Source organism: Misgurnus anguillicaudatus, chromosome 3, assembly GCF_027580225.2.
Source record: "Misgurnus anguillicaudatus chromosome 3, ASM2758022v2, whole genome shotgun sequence".
NCBI classification, from domain to species: Eukaryota; Metazoa; Chordata; class Actinopteri; order Cypriniformes; family Cobitidae; genus Misgurnus; species Misgurnus anguillicaudatus.
Window position 1 is genome coordinate 47,787,922 of NC_073339.2, and position 17,719 is coordinate 47,805,640.

General features: G+C 36.4%; 1 protein-coding gene across 2 annotated transcripts; it reads right to left on the bottom strand.

Moving 5' to 3' along the window:
- Positions 1-908: 908 nt before the first annotated feature.
- On the bottom strand, positions 909-16,611 carry LOC129445110 (interferon-induced protein 44-like). Of its 2 annotated transcripts, XM_073860008.1 has the most exons (9): positions 16,511-16,569; positions 10,822-10,861; positions 9,761-9,820; positions 9,616-9,649; positions 9,326-9,530; positions 9,011-9,157; positions 8,745-8,916; positions 1,888-1,988; positions 911-1,569 (listed from the first exon to the last, which is right to left on the bottom strand). In XM_073860008.1, the coding sequence occupies exons 3-9, from the start codon at positions 9,807-9,809 to the stop codon at positions 1,399-1,401; spliced, it is 879 nt and encodes a 292-aa protein (XP_073716109.1). In that variant the 5' UTR covers positions 9,810-9,820; positions 10,822-10,861; positions 16,511-16,569; the 3' UTR covers positions 911-1,398. The 2 variants fall into 2 exon arrangements, with proteins under 2 accessions (XP_073716108.1, XP_073716109.1); XM_073860007.1 differs by lacking the exon at positions 10,822-10,861 and having other exon boundaries at positions 909-1,569; positions 16,511-16,611.
- Between the last annotated feature and the right edge of the window lie 1,108 nt (positions 16,612-17,719).

A 17,719-nucleotide genomic window follows, 5' to 3' on the forward strand; every position in this document is an offset into this window, starting at 1 on the left:
CTTTTGCCTTTGCATTGGCCTTTTCCCCTTTCCTTTCTTTCTTCACCTAAGTTCTGAGGTTCAGGCCATTAGGCCTAGATTTCAGTTCTCAAGTGTGAATCTCTTTCTTCTAAACTTTCTTTCTCTGTTCTCTATCTTATCAGGTAATATCTCACATACATTGGAAACAGTCAATTGTTTGTATTATTTACCATTTCATGCATTTATAGTGTAACCATTTCAACTGTAACTTTAAGTCAGTACTGTAATTAAACCTTTTCATTTACAAATCTGTTGTTTAGTTTTGTTTTAAGGTTAACACTTAAACGCTCCATATTGCAATACAATATATTCGTACTCTAGCAACGCTCTCAGACATATTGTGTCCGAAACCGGGGAACGATTGCAGTTTTGTTCTCCTTCCGAAACCTGAGATCCCTTACAGATGTATAAGGACTGCTCACACATGCAGAACTTTGAGTTAAGATTGTTAAAGGTTGACACAACAACATCACTCCTGAAGAACTATGCTACATAAGAACCTTCGTTAAATCTTTTTTCCCACATTAAGTACTTGGTCCTGCTTCAGCCAAATTCAATAAAATCTAACAGTAAACACACTTTACGATCAAATCTGTGCATACGCACGCTTTATAAATGAGGCCCCACTATTGTTTTTGTAAGGTCTGTTTGTAAAAACTTAAACATTACCAAGGCCTGGTCCTAGATTAATCTAAACTGTGTCCAGGAAAACGTCACTTTATCAACTAGAAATTAATCTCTATGCACGCTCCTTTAAATAAAAAACCCATATCCAGTAGCAATGTGAAGTGTACTGCTGTTTTAAAGGTCATGCATTTTTATTTTTTGTGAAAAATAGCATTTGTTATTGGCATGAAAAGGTAATTGTGTATCGCAATGAAAGTATTTCAAGCATTTGAAAGAACATACAGTTGGGTCACAATATTATGTTAAATGCAAAAAAGCCATTTATTTTTTCCATAGACTTTTAGAACATCGCAAAAAATAAGCTCTGTGATTTTCAAATTGGTAATGCAATAGTAAACATACCACAGACCTGTTGAATCCTTTATTCTGATTGGCTGAGAAATGTTCCACTGGTGTTGATTATTTTTCTGTAAACCGCACACCTAAACTGTCAAATGTCTTAAAATAAGCACCAAAGAAATGTTTGTGGTTACCGTGGTATAAGAGGAATAATTGGCAACGGGGTGTTGAATTATTTGATAATAATGCACACCTGCAGTGTAACGGCATTACTACATTGGATGTGCATTATTTTCAAATTATTTAACGGCCCGTTGTCAATTAGTTCTTCATAATAGCTCTTTTGTTTTAACATGCAGAGAAAAGAGCAATATCTTCTTCAAGATATTTTCAGTTAGTAAAGGCTTAATGTCACCAGCTACTGCTGCTATCAAGTCGATCCTCAGCAAGATAAACAATCTGATCCAGTGCTTTCAGAATCAGAACATCAACATCAGGATTTGTGTCGATCTCTTCATGGTAGTTCTTCACTGGGAAGATGTTGCACATTGGTACACCAATCAAGTCACAGCAGTTCTGCATCTAGAAAACATAACATCATTAAAAACATTAGACTGTAGATCAGTGAGATTCTCAACCTTTATCACAAAACATTTCTAACAAATAAAATTTACTACAGCTTGCTTTACCTAAACAGATGTATATTCATTAAAATAACCGAATCCTATAAGAAACATATTGACTTTTGTCTTATTTTGAACAATTTTACACCCTCTTGGGGCCCCATTGAAAGTTTTTTGAAGCCCCCCACCCAACCTCCCCATGTGGCGTTGAGCCCCCTGATTGAGAACCACTGCTGTAGATCATACTTTCTTTAATATCGCTTAATGGATGATGTACCTTCTCTTTGATCTTCTTGCTGTGATACACCTTTCTTAGATTGTTCTTCACCACTGGACATGCTTCATCTATTTTGGTCATGATAATGACTTGAGGAATATCTATACAATGTTAGACAAACATCATATATAATATGTCAAACATCAGGACAAGGGTCAAGTGGATTAGAAAGAATGGTGGCAATTTATTATCACTGTCATATTTAAACCAGGGCCGTAACCACAATGCCCCCCATAATCTAAAACGGCCAAATTGTCCCCCTTTAGGATTTTGTCCCCCTTTAGGGTTTTACAGGGCTTCATGTCATTTGTTCTGTTGGCATAATAAAATGAGACACAGCATGTGAAAGTTTCACAGAGAGTGAAAAACATGAAAGTGTGAAGCAAAAATGCAGTTTGGTTGTAGGATGATATATATAGTAAATATAACTTATAGACAAGAGTTTTACAGTAAATATACAGTATTGTAGCTTGTAGGTTGATTCGTGATTCCTTTTATGCAGCTGCACATTGTATGCAGTCTTAAAAACTAATTTTGGCAGTTTTGTCATCATTATCAGCTCTTACAGCTTGCGTTTGAAAAAAAAACTAAGTGCAAATGTAAACATGAATGGAAAGATTAAAGTCCCAATGAAGTCAAAACTGACAATTCTTATTTTTTAATGTAATATTGCAGTGTTCATTATAAACTAATATTTATCCGGGTCATTATATTTGAAAAAAATAATGTGCCCTCATAAACTTCAATCAACATCTGAAAATGTACTTCCACCCCTTTGTGGCGATCACTCTCAGATGTTGTCAGTTAGACAGCTTGGGGGGAACATCCAGCCAGTTATATTTCTGAATGAAACCACTATTTTTAATATCCAATCAAAGCACATTGGAAAACACATGCCATGCCCACTATTTTCCTTGTGTGATAAGGGCCAGTCACACTAGTCTTTTCATTCCATTGACCTTCCCTTATACACATGCAAATAAGTCAGACCGGAAACACAAGCTTGAGCAATGATATTTCGCAGGTCGCTGCGTAGCAAAGTTTAAGTCTGGTGAACCCTGACCTGTGAATTCATATCATGTAAAGCGTTGTGACCAGTACATAACTGGTATGTCACTGCGTGCCCTTTCTTTCTACTGAAAAGCACAAATGAAGTGACAACACAGTGACAGAAGTAAAGTGGATCGCGACTTCCGGTTCACAGGGACTTTAAGCTCTTGGGAGAGACCCACCGCCTTTGCTATGGTAAGTACACTGTAATATGCCACAGATGGACTTATGTTTATTGCGATCTGGTATGTATTGATACATATACCCCTGAATGTGTTGATCCCCTCAATGTTCAAGCAGTGGTTGCTGCCTTGATTTAATACCATACAACACCCTCTGAAAACCAGAATCATCATATATCAAAAATAATGACCGCACATTAACATACAAATTAATCAAATAAAAATAAAAGGAATTCTACCGTATAAGGCAATTTTAACATTAATAAAAAAATGGTAACTTATATAATTACAATTATGAGATGAGGATCTTATGGCCTTGCTAAAAAAATTGTCTGTAATGAACATACAGTATTTATGCATTTGAGACATAATCCAAAGTTATGAGAACAGTAAACAAAGACATTCGGGCTGCACTATGATTAATCGTGACAATAATTGTTTGCAGAATAAAAGTTATATACCTATATATACTGTATATATATATATATATATATATATATATATATATATATATATATATATATATACAGTCTTGTTCAAAATAATAGCAGTACAATGTGACTAACCAGAATAATCAAGGTTTTTAGTATATTTTTTTATTGCTATGTGGCAAACAATTTACCAGTAGGTTCAGTAGATTCTCAGAAAACAAACAAGACCCAGCATTCATGATATGCACGCTCTTAAGGCTGTGCAATTGGGCAATTAGTTGAATTAGTTGAAAGGGGTGTGTTCAAAAAAATAGCAGTGTGGCATTCAATCACTGAGGTCATCAATTTTGTGAAGAAACAGGTGTGAATCAGGTGGCCCCTATTTAAGGATGAAACCAACACTTGTTGAACATGCATTTGAAAGCTGAGGAAAATGGGTCGTTCAAGACATTGTTCAGAAGAACAGCGTACTTTGATTAAAAAGTTGATTGGAGAGGGGAAAACCTATAAAGAGGTGCAAACAATGATAGGCTGTTCAGCTAAAATGATCTCCAATGCCTTAAAATGGAGAGCAAAACCAGAGAGACGTGGAAGAAAACGGAAGACAACCATCAAAATGGATAGAAGAATAACCAGAATGGCAAAGGCTCAGCCAATGATCACCTCCAGGATGATCAAAGACAGTCTGGAGTTACCTGTAAGTACTGTGACAGTTAGAAGACGTCTGTGTGAAGCTAATGTATTTTCAAGAATCCCCCGCAAAGTCCCTCTGTTAAAAAAAAGGCATGTGCAGAAGAGGTTACAATTTGCCAAAGAACACATCAACTGGCCTAAAGAGAAATGGAGGAACATTTTGTGGACTGATGAAAGTAAAATTGTTCTTTTTGGGTCCAAGGGCCACAGGCAGTTTGTGAGACGACCCCCAAACTCTGAATTCAAGCCACAGTACACAGTGAAGACAGTGAAGCATGGAGGTGCAAGCATCATGATATGGGCATGTTTCTCCTACTATGGTGTTGGGCCTATTTATCGCATACCAGGGATCATGGATCAGTTTGCATATGTTAAAATACTTGAAGAGGTCATGTTGCCCTATGCTGAAGAGGACATGCCCTTGAAATGGTTGTTTCAACAAGACAATGACCCAAAACACACTAGTAAACGGGCAAAGTCTTGGTTCCAAACCAACAAAATTAATGTTATGGAGTGGCCAGCCCAATCTCCAGACCTTAATCCAATTGAGAACTTGTGGGGTGATATCAAAAATGCTGTTTCTGAAGCAAAACCAAGAAATGTGAATGAATTGTGGAATGTTGTTAAAGAATCATGGAGTGGAATAACAGCTGAGAGGTGCCACAAGTTGGTTGACTCCATGCCACACAGATGTCAAGCAGTTTTAAAAAACTGTGGTCATACAACTAAATATTAGTTTAGTGATTCACAGGATTGCTAAATCCCAGAAAAAAGATGTTTGTACAAAATAGTTTTGAGTTTGTATAGTCAAAAGTAGACACTGCTATTTTTTTGAACACACCCCTTTCAACTAATTGCCCAATTGCACAGCCTTAAGAGTGTGCATATCATGAATGCTGGTTCTTGTTTGTTTTCTGAGAATCTACTGAACCTACTGGTAACTTGTTTGCCACGTAGCAATAAAAAATATACTAAAAACCTTGATTATTCTGGTTAGTCACATTGTACTGCTATTATTTTGAACAAGACTGTATATATATATATAAATATTTATTTATTTATTTATTAATACAGCAGTTCTTTCTGGTTCTCGAATCTGATTGGCTAAGAGCTATGCGATATTGTGCTGATAACGGCACTGTAACCGCTTCACCTTTCGTATCATTCCGCCACCTAGTGAATGGAGGTCCTAAACAGGCTCATCTCTGAATGGAAAAACACAGACGCGTTGTTTTGAATCACTCTCCGTGTGTCTCATTAGTTCACTAGCTCATAAATCAGTCTGTGAATCCCAATCGGAAGTTATTATTCCGTTAAAGATCAGCGCTCTTGGATGTTACGTTAAAGTTAATGGGATTAATGTCTTGTCACATCCTGTGAACACTTGGAAAGAGAAATGTAAACACTCGTTTTTTTTCTGGAGCTATATCTCTTATCAGAACGCGAAAACACCGTGGAACTGCAGGTAAGCACCGTAGCTTTTAAATGTGGACATTGATCATTTATTTTATCAAGACGTGACTATTAAAACATGTTATGAGATATCGCCACTGGTATATTTATAAGCAGCATGCAAAAACATCTCTCTGACACTTATAAAAAACAGTTTTATATAGTACTGACAAGAAATTTTTTAATAATAATCGAGTGCTCGTATCGCGTTAAGAATAAATGAGAAAGCAATAGTAACATTATATAAGTATAGTTTTATTAACTTTTACCTCGCGCCAAAACAATAACAACACAAAAGACACTAAATATGAATAAGAAAAAAAGTAATAGTTTTATCATGACACCAAATACTGCTGATTTGATCTCATTTTGACCATCAAAAACAAACAAGGCCAACATGAGAGCCAGGGAATCCCTGTCAGAGATGTAGCCCAGAGAGGGCGGTGGTCAGCGGGGCGAGTGAACACTGATGTCCGCTCATGCTTTGGTTCTCATACGTACCGAATACCGAATCTACTAATCGACTGCAGATTTAAATATAATACATATACATTCTCGACTGAACTAATCTTAAAACTACACTTTGTGACCAAGAAACGGTAATATAAAGAAACGGCTTTTCCGTCCATTGAGTTATTATGAGATTCAAAGCAGCCGAAAGTTTTACCTGTCATTCTGGCCGCCCTCAAATCCGTGGCGGAAAAAGTAGTTCTCAAACAAAGAGGCTTTTAAAATAACTCCGTTGTTGTTTTCTAGTTTTCGTTTTTCAAACGTGTGCCGTCGAACTGTTGTATAAAAGCAATATCGCTCTCGGAGTCGTGTGATATAGCTCTATATCATCATGGCTGTGATTGCCTCCGGCACTCGGCCTACGGCCTCGTGCCTCTGGCCTAATCACAGCCGTGATGATATAGAGCTATATCACACTCCTACTCGAGCAATATTGCTTAAATATATATATATATATATATATATATATATATATATATATATATATATATATATATGGTGCTGTTTCTTATAGTCAGGTGCACCTTGTAAGTCAGTATGAATTCATTCTAAATTTTGTGAGGCAAGAGACATCATTACGTCTACAGCCGCGAGAGTCCGCCATATGCTGCTTCTGTATTTATGTAATTCAATGGATTCAGTGATGAAGCGTTCTTTATAGGGGTTATTCGATCTACGTCATCAATGTTCACGGCGGCCATATTGTTGACATAGAACTGTCAGTCTGTCAATTGACAAGCGAGGCAGCATGGGTATTATGCATGGTATTATCGGTGTAATTTTTTTTAAACCATGCGATGGTGTGTGGTAATACACGGATGTTCTAACAACAGCAAAAAGAACCCCGGAATTAGTTTTTATGCGATACCAACTGTCAGAAAACATGAAAGGAAGGAGACAGAGGAGTTGAACTAGCGAAGGAGAGACTCCCAACAGCAAAGTCTGTTCCCATCATTTTACCCCAGGTAACGCTAGGGATATAGCCTATGCCTCACAGCAAAGTCTGTCCCCATCATTTGATCACATATGGTTAGCTGTAAGCAGTGGCTGAAACTGCTCTTTCAAATAAGCTGCCATAAATTGAGACAGTTATTAAATTAGTATTAATAACTATATGAACATAATAGATCTGGCATTGATATAGGGAATAAGGCCTGTTCACATTATAACGATAACTATAAAAAAATATAGTTTTGAAAATCGTTTTATATTAAAGAGAATAGCGGAGCTCACACCAAAACTATAACGATACAGATACAATGAACGACATCATTGGGATCACTTTCTGAGCGATTTTTCCCACCTGATGAAGGATAAACCATTGATAGCATTAAAATCTATTTAAACTTCAAGTGCACGAGCACTTAAAATGACAGTGAAGCTCATTGCTGAGGTCTATAACATTAGATTACCTCCAGTTGCTGTGAAAATTGACTACGTAATGCTTTTTAATCTATTACATTAACTAACTGTTAACTAACATTAACTAACTGCAAAAAGGTAAGAGATTACACAAACTATTAGATTCACTGTTTAGAGTTACGCGAAACGCAGCGTGTTGAGGACATCTGCAAAAGTTTATATTACAAGCAATGTTAAAGGCAAGTGATTTGCGAGAGTGCCGTGAGCGAATTAGCATAAACGTATTGTTTGGTGATGTGGACGATGATATAGTTATATTGTTATAGTTATCGTTATAATGTGAACGGCACTTCAGTGCTTGTATGATGAATGCGGATACTGTATGAACGATATAGTTATAAATATCCAGATAAGTTACGGCTGGCAATAAGGATGGATCTTTATTGGGTCTATTTGATATTGTTCCACAATAATCAAGCTCATCTTCTCTTAATACAGACGAGATGAAGCCATTAGGCTACTGCTCCCCTCGACTCAAATCTACGTGCGGCTAGGGGCAGGACAGATGTCATGTCAACAAGATGGCCGCGGTAAGCGACTTCCGGTGTTTGCGAATAAGCCCTATTGTTTGTATATAAATAAAACTTGATTTTAGTTGGATCTGTTTTTCTGTCTTTATTTTTGCAGTGTTACTGTGATACATGTATGAATTATAATGTTAGGCTAGTAACGTAATAGTCGCATCTACTGGTATGTTAACATCAGGCACCCAGCACTGACAGCACTGTTGGTACTATTTTACACGCAACAACTCCTTGGCATTTTGACTTACAGACACAGCTACTAGCCTACAACACAATGCACGTCTCTTCTTTCTGCCTCTCGGTTTGCGCGCGCAACCAGTTAATGACGTCACCGTGCAACCCGTCTATATGTTATCTCATCCTAATGACGCATTTTTGAATGATGCGACTTATACTCCGGTGCGGCTTATAGTCCGGAAAGAATGGTATATATTATAATTCTTAAAATTATACAAGCATGTGTGTGTGTATACACAGTACACACACCTATATGATGTAAAAAAAGCTGTTTATTCTGCAAATGATTAATCACTATTAATCACGATTAATCACGATTAATCATTATGCAGCCCTAATTCCGTGTTCAGTTTTACCTCTATCACTGATTCTGTGGCGAATGATCCTCAACTTGTCAATAAGTTTCTGGTCAGTGAATGATATTGTATCAGCAGCTACAACGTAAACCAGACAGAAAGCCTGGTCAGAGAGGTTGGGGTCACTGATGTAATGTTCCTTTCCTTGAACGATTGGCTCCGACTCATCAAACTGAATTATAAGATAAAACATACGAAACTTTAGACATACTGGACACAAACTTTTATGGTAGAGTGTTATTCTGCTAAATAAAGCGGTTTATTACTTTATAGCCATCCTTCACATGGCCAAATACAGCATTGATGACGTCCTCTGGTTGTGACCCAGCCAACGCTGCAGATTCTAAGCCCATTATGTCTGTGAAGGCATAGGGCAAGAACTTGGGTCCACTTTTAATGCGGGATGCTTTGAGCTACAAAGACCAGAAATAAAGCACCATTTATATTTTGAAGACACATTTAACATGTATTTCACAAAACATACAAGAAATGTAAAATAACCTGTTTAATTACTTAGTTTAAAAATTATGTTTCTTTTAATGATAGGCTATATGAGTGCAGAAAAAGATGAAAATTGCCACCTTTTTGGTAAAACTTTTACTATCCCCAGCAGATGAATCAACTAGTGCTATGGAGGTGATCCTTTGTTGAAAGACATTATTGACCGAGTTTATAAAGCTGGACTTTCCTGCACCAACTTCTCCAGCAACCAGGATCTTGATGTACTTCACATCTTCATTACTCAGAGTGAATTTTTCCAGTTTCTTTTTCAGGACATCTCTCTGACTGTCAAGAGAAATAAAAATAAAGTTGGAAAATCAAAAAGGCAAAGTTTACCTAAAAAAATATCTACTAGTATATCATCACTTACTTCCAGTCAAACTTTCTCCATGGTTCATGGAATTCTGGTAAAAACAGATCAAAAATCTGTATGATCAGTGTGTGTGTGTATGTGCTCTTATATTAACACCAATCATATAAATACTGCTTATATGTTATAAAGAAAAGAGTCTTACCTGGTTCAGGCGGTGGTGGTGTTTTTGGTTTGCACCCTGACCCGCCCATATTTGCAAAACCTCCAGGAAGCAATTTCAGTCATAAGTCAAAGAGGGAGAAAATCTTTAAAATATCATTATTTACTGCCATATTTTCAGAAATGGGATCAGAACTCTTGATGTGTAAACTTTAGAGCAATGAATTACAATGTTTGGAGAATTCATGCTAAACAGAAGGGTTTTCCTCAAATCAAGCCTCAATAGGGCCTAATACTTATGTTGTTAATCCTTGTTGTATATATGTGCTATAGTATATGATATAATTGTAGTGTTATATTTTTTTGCAGACTGTCACTCTTTGAATTGGATTTGCTAGTTGGGGTTAACAACTAGTTGGGGTTACTAATTTAAAAAGTGATATTTATAATTGGAATAATTTATTTCATTTTATGTAGCCTACATTAATCTATATTACATTAGGGATGCCTTCGCAGGCCAAATCAATACATGACAAACATATACGACTGTAATGGTTTTGTATTGTGTTCTTGTTTTGTTCATTGTTCATGTATTTTATTTTGAAGTTCTCATGCTCATGTCTTTTATTTTGATATCATGTGTTGTCATGTTTGTCTCTAGTTTCCCTGTTCCCTGATGTGTCCTGTGTTCTGATTCGTTCCTTGTCTCTATATATAGCCTTCATGTTCTTATTGTCCTTTGTCAAGCTTTGTTTGTTTGTATGTGATGTGAGTTTGCCATGCCATGTTTTTGTTTTGTTTTATTCATGTTCATGTGTTTTGATTTAATTAAACTGCAATTGGGTTCTAATCGCTCACCTCTCAGTGGAATACTTTACAATGATCATGATTCCTTATAAATATAACAATTTTCGGAGTCTTAACAATAGAGATTTTAAGCAACTGAGCATGTATGTACTCCACACAGATCCAAAATCATTGAAATCGGTTGAGAAATCTAAAAAACTCACAGCTCCCCTATTTACTTGCATTTATGTGCAGGCAACTCTTGCCATTGTCAATATGGTGGCGCATAGGATATTTAACAAGCATCATGTTACTTACACTTTCACGCTTTTGCAGCAGCGAAGATATGGCAAAAAACCTTTGGGCAGAAATATGTTTAAATATGTTAAATACATTTTGTGGAAAAGAAAGCTTAATCTATTTTTTAATTTGAAAATATATATGTGCTGAGTCCCAATTCGCATACTATCAGTCCTAAATAGTATTCGAAACTAGAATTAGTACGTCCCAAATCGTAGTATGTTCAAATGAGTATCCCAAAGATACCCGGATGGTCTACTATTTCCGGTTGGATTTCAAAATGCAGATCGATCCACACTCTAACGGCTAATATTGCCCACAACCCATTGCGTGCGGGAGGGAGGAGCTTTGTGGTGATGTAAACATGGCAGCTGAATGCAGCAGCGGAGATGCGCCCTCAGCTTTTAAGTGTAAGAAATGTAAATGTTTAACCCTAATTAAATTTATATTTCATTGTCTCATAATATTCGGTTGATGTTGTGAAAATAAAGTACTAAAAGCACTGAGGAACTAAAAGCAAGACAGATTTTCCGATTGTTTTAATGTTTTAAAACAAGTGTTTAACGTTATTGTGATTGTATTGATTGATTGAGAGACTATGTTAGTAGTTATACGCTGTTTGTTATAAAACTGATATGTTTTTTCTCCTCAGTGTAACGCACCAAGCTAACGCTTCATTTAGCGATGAAATGGCAAGGCCACTACAACTTTCACAGTGAGTATATTATATTTATATTTCTTATATACCATAATTGTGTGAAAACTGTTGGCTTTTTCGAGATTTATGTGCGTTATTTTTATTAAGAGTCGCTGCGCCGCGCCCGCACACGTGCACACATAGACATGAAAGGCTGCTTGCAACCTGCACCTTTCTAGAGAGAAACTGCCGTGTTTTTTTAATTAATGAATATATTACGAGTGTAGGGGCATCTGTATTTGGCCTGGACGTAACGAAAAGGATGCATTGTTTACAAGTATTCGACCGTATGCAGCACTGCACAGACAAATCAACCCATGACATCAAAGTTCCGTGAGAGCCAATCAAAAGCTTATATCTTGCGATACATTGATCTCATGTGTCAATCGATCTGTGCCGCGCATGCTGCCGTCGTCATCTTGCGTCAGGAAATCCACGAGGGCTGGATATGAAAAGGACGCTCTCTATCAGCTGGTGTCCATCTCTTAGAAAATTAACCATAGTTTTACTATTGTTTGTGTTGGATAAGCATATAAGCACACATTTACCAAAGTCTCACTAAATTATATTTTCAGTCAAACTATAATAAATAGGGATGGGCATTTTCCAGTAAATTACTATTCGAATATTTAAGCTCATAAAGAACGAATATTCGAATATTCGTTTATTTAAATTATGTTAATTAAGACATGCGTCTTTTGTATTTTTCATTTTGTCATAATTTCACAAAAGGCTTATAATTAGGAAATATCCACAACAAGCTAAACTTATATTCTGTATGTATATGTATTAGGGATGGGCACGGATATTCGAATATTCGAATATTCGATCAGCAATAATAATTCGAATTTAAAAAATGCTATTCGAAATGAATGTTTGTTTGTTTTTAATGTGCCACCAAAGGGTTACGACTTATTTAATGCTTTTTCACTTCATCTATACTCTCTTTTACAGACTTAAATGTAAGATATACATGAACATTAATTCGTATATATTTCTGATTGTTTGGCAATGCAGATTGCAGACGAATTTAAGTTTTTTTTCTTTTATCTCCGGGTTTGGCCGCGCCGTGCCATATTTGGCCACTGGCTCAGTGAGGGCTCACGTGTTATTAAACGTGCTTCTCTGCCGCCCGCATCAACACATCATGAGAGATTTGTAAGCTTTCCGTTATAAAGTCTACTTTATTTTGTTAATAACGAGACAGACACGGAGAACGAAATGAAACGGAGAACATTTATAATATGCGGTGCTCTTTCGAAAATGAACCGGATAACTGCACATGGCTGTTTAAAAGCAAAGCTCCGTCTTTGTGAAATCTTGTTAAATTAAGCTAACGTTAGTAACTTTGCATAGTCAACAATAATCTATCGAGCCAACTTACGTTATTTGTAAAATAATGTTAAATACAGATATTCAATCTTGTTCAATGTGTCTGTTGTTTTTATCGGATAACCATCATCACGAGGAAGAGTTTTCTCCGCAGCACCGTCATTATTTTATCTAGTCAGAAGAACGGGGTTTCACCGAAGCAGGGAGGGTAAAGATGGTTTCTTTATTCACAAATACATGTCAAACTAAACTGAGAAGATATTTATATGTTGACTGAGCAGTCGGGTATGTAGATGCGTTTTTTTCGTTTGCTCCGGGCTCTTATTTGGAGTCTGTTTAAGGGTTTAAATGATGATAGCCTACTTTGTCAAGTCCTCAAACTTTAAACTTCGCAAGTCCTCAAACTTCGCTTAGATTTGGGGTTAATGTATAATATTTGGTATAATATAATGTATGTAAGATCCAACAGTAATTAATTCATACTAACGACCGACTTGAAACTAAGGGTTTGACTGACTCAGACTTCGCTCCGCATGGGGTTTTAACGCCTTTTTTTCTGTAGGATATTTTTTAAGAAGAATTTAAAATATATATATACAATTTACAATGTTCAGAAGTGTAAACTTCAAGGATATTCTGTATTGATCTGGTTTTATTTATTACATTTGGCTTCATTTGGTACATGAACACTCAGTGATAATATTTTACTTCTTACAGAGTAGCAAGGCTTTGGAGATTTTCACACGTGACATGAAAATGGGAATTCGTGAAACTCTGAAAAGTTGCTGATCCATATCAAGATTCATTTCCAGTGAGCAAGTTGTGCTGGAAATTTTGTGAGACTTTATGCCTTTAATTTGTAGAATGTTTTAGGTGTTTAATGTTTAAACTGTTATGAGGCATTGTTTAAAGTGTTTAAAGTAGTTTCATAAGCTCTTACTTAGTGTGAGAATGTTAAATTCAAGTGAAATTGTGATTAATGTTGGGTGAGGAACCCTCCCCACTTTTATATAGATGTTTTTGTATTTGTAAAATGTTTTACATGTTTAACATTTGAATTGTTAGGTGGCGGTTCCATGAGCTTTGAGTACTAAAATCTATGTGAAGCTTTACTGAACACTTGGGCGTTTTCCCGTACAGGGTCTAGATCAATCTAGAGGACTAGGCCTTAGTTATATTAGGACATTTAGGTAGTTTTTACAAACAAACCTTATAAAAAACATTACTGGTGTGCATCTTGAGACAAAACAAGGGCATTGATATTGGTTAAGATATGTCGGTGAAAGATGATTTTAAATTAAGACAGCTTAAACATGCTTTTTAGTCTGGAACAAGGATAAGCCCAGTCCAGGAAATCGTCCCTTGGGAAGGTACACTCAGTTACTTACATTTTATTTAAATTTTCACAAAATATTTGTGACTGTTATTGTATAAAACTTTTTATTAAAAATAATTATTTTCTATTATACAACAGTTCTTTCTGGTTCTCGAATCTGATTGGCTAAGAGCTATGCGATATTGTGCTGATATCGGCACTGTAACTGCTTCACCTTTCGTATCATTCCGCCACCTAGTGAATGGAGGTCCTAAGCAGGCTCATCTCTGAATGGAAAAACACAGACGCGCTGTGTGAATCACTCTCCGTCTGTCTCATTAGTTTACTAGCTCATAAATCAGTCTGTGAATCCCCAATCGGAAGTTATTATTCCGTCAAAGATCAGCGCTCTTGGATGTTACGTTAAAGTTAATGGGAGAAATTTCTTGTCACATCGTGTGGATTATTAACACTTGGAAAGAGGAATATAAACATTCGTTTTTTTCTGGAGCTATATCTTTTATCAGAACGCGAAAACACCGTGGAACTGCAGGTAAGCACCGCAGCTTTTAAATGTGGACATTGATCATTTACTTTATCGTGACCTGACTATTAAAACATGTTATGAGAGATCGCCACTGATATATTTATAAGCAGCATGCAAAAATATCTCTCTGACACTTATAAAAAAACGTTTTATATAGTACTGACAAGAACAAAGTTTAATAATAATAATCGAGTGCTCGTATCACGTTAAGAAGGGGTGTTCACTGATATGCTCACACAAAAATCGCTGCAAAAGATGCTTTCCAACAGGTTTTATCGTAGTTTTTGCCAACTCCATTGTATTAGATGTGCTGTGAGGTACGGTATTACTCCGTGCCGGGAACTTTGTTTCTATTCTTGCAATTGGCAATGGCGGATTAGCGCCACCACCTGGCCTGGAGTGTTATTCAAGCTCTCGGCGGAAGAATATACGGGTGTGAGGCGTTTGGAAAAATAGGTCCACAAGTTTACAACGAATGCTAAAACACCTGTTGGAAAGCATCTCTCGCAGCGACCCCGGTGTGAGCACACCAGTGAACACCCCCGACCACTCGATGAGTTTCAAGTCTTTGTAAACAAAAGTTTAATGCATTTTAGAAAGGATTGTTCCAGTGCACCTATACACCCATTGTAGAGGTGGGAGGTGAAACAACAAACACCCGAAAATTCTCGGGGCAGCCGCATATGTTCAAATTTCGGTCAAAACCATTTTATTTCATCATAAACAATCTGAAAACAGGGCTTTAAGTGTAAAATACCTAACTTGTCCTTTAATTGGGTATGTAGTATAGGACGCCCCCTACAGGATATGACCTTCATTTTTTCTAATATTAGAATATGTCACTTATGTTTGTTTTTCAGAGACGGAACTTGCACTTAATTTAAGTAAACTTTGTAAATGTACTCTTTTATATTTGTAGTGTACAACATGTACACTTTAGCACAGAAATAGGAATGTTAAATACTTGCTGGTATATCATTATAGTAAAAATAATTATATTTGAATTTACTAAGTTTACATGTAGGGTAATAGGAGACGTACCATAGGTGATCTACAGGAAATAATATTTTATATAATAATAGTGTTAAATAAATAAAAAACAGACAATTTAGCAAACAAATAGTAAAAGTGTGACATGATTTTGTCACATTTAACACATCCAAGTAAGTAGTGAACACACGCACAGAGAGAGAGAGAGAGAGAGAGAGAGAGAGAGAGAGAACGAGCAAGTGAGCGAGAGATAGAAAGACGCCCAGAGCAGTTGGCAGAAAGTACACAGCAACACTAATCATTAATTCACAAAGACAGACATATTCTTGAATGTTACAGGCACAAGGGATAATAAAAAACATAAATGACAATGCTTATAGGTGAAGTAGGTACAATAAATCTTCAAACGCTACGTGTGTAGAAATTACAGTAAACAACACAGTAGGCGCGCATCACAATCTATATCGCGGCTGGCTTGAGCGTGTTTTTTCAAACCACGGCTGGCTTGACCGCGGTGCGTAACCGGGGTTGCTTTGAAAACTGTGTGGAAGCGTGTGGGTCAAATTGTAACCTTGTTTTTATTTTTTGAAACAGTCAGTGTAAGGAATTTTCCAACAATTTAGCCTATAATAAAATATATTACTGATATATTCCGTTATGTTATGTAGCTTGATTGTATTCCTTTAGCCTCCCTATTTTAAAATAGTACAGTACAACACCAGAAAATGGGCGTAATGTTCCCCAACGCATCTTGACAGACTTGAAACATCGGATTTCAGACCCATTAACAATAATATTGGAATAAATATATTTTGAAATACCTTACCTTGGTTTATTTTCAAGATTTGAAGAAGGTGTATGCTGTGAGTCTGCTGTTTCTCCTGTGTGAGTGAACACACTGATGCTGATTTATTTATAGGGTACCTGTGATACTTTCCCTTTTATTTTAATTTAACATATCTTGTTAATCCTGTTTAAAACGAGCACTCGATGTGGAGAAAACACCCAGCTGAACCAGCCCAGGCTTGATTTTAGTTGGGGTGCACTGTAAAACTTTGATATAAATTGACAGTTAGGCTGTAGGCTATTCTTCTGTATTAATGTCATGTAATTGCAATGCAATATGACGGGTAATAAACCTGTTGTATAGAACTTGAAAGTAAAGCTTTTAATTTCAATTTACTGTAAAATTCCCAACCTTTTACTGGGAAATTCTCTGATTTATTCTCATGATTGCTGTTTTTATAATTTAATTAATTAAAAAGAATACATTCAGAACAGGATTAGAATAAAACTATATCTTAAATGTGACACAGTATGTCACAATGCAATATACATGTCAGGGCTCAACATAAAGGACTGCCCGGTGGCCCGGGGCAAGCGTGAGAGACGTTGCGATCGGGCCAGTGCTTCACCCGTAGTCACTAAAATATATTTTCATCAATGTATATTATTTAACATCTTGGAAGCACTTTTACTTGGGTAAAACATGACAAAAGAAACAATGTAATATTTTGCATAATTTGCTGTCAGTTTACAGGTAAGAAAAGTTTGGAGCCTTTTTTCATTGGAACATGTCTGTTGTATATGTATACAATTTTATACAACAGTTCTTTCTGGTTCTCGAATCTGATTGGCTAAGAGAAGACTAGAACGAAGTCTAATAATAACCGAGTGCTCGTATCGCGTTAAGATTAAATGGTACACCAATAGTAACATTATATAAGTATAGTTTTATTCACTTTTACCTCGCGCCAAAACAATAACAACACAAAAGACACTAAATATAAATAAGAAAACAAGTAATACTTTTATCATGACACCAAATACTGCTGATTTGATCTCATTTTGACCATCAAAAACAAACAAGGCCAACATGAGAGCCAGGGAATCCCTGTCAGAGATGTAGCCCAGAGAGGGCGGTGGTCAGCGGGGCGAGTGAACACTGAAGTCCGCTCATGCTTTGGTTCTCATAGGTACCGAATCTCACTAAGCAAACGTTCAAACAGGCGCTATCTTTACTAATCGACTGTAG

Excerpts from the sequence above, each read along its gene's own strand:
- LOC129445110 (XM_073860007.1), bottom strand. The coding sequence starts at position 9,809 with ATGGGCGGGTCAGGGTGCAAACCAAAAACACCACCACCGCCTGAACCA. Across the intron at positions 9,650-9,760 it reads ACCACCACCGCCTGAACCAG|AATTCCATGAACCATGGAGA; the intron begins GTAAGACTCTTT and ends TGTTTTTACCAG. Across the intron at positions 8,917-9,010 it reads ATGTGAAGGATGGCTATAAA|TTTGATGAGTCGGAGCCAAT; the intron begins GTAATAAACCGC and ends CTTATAATTCAG.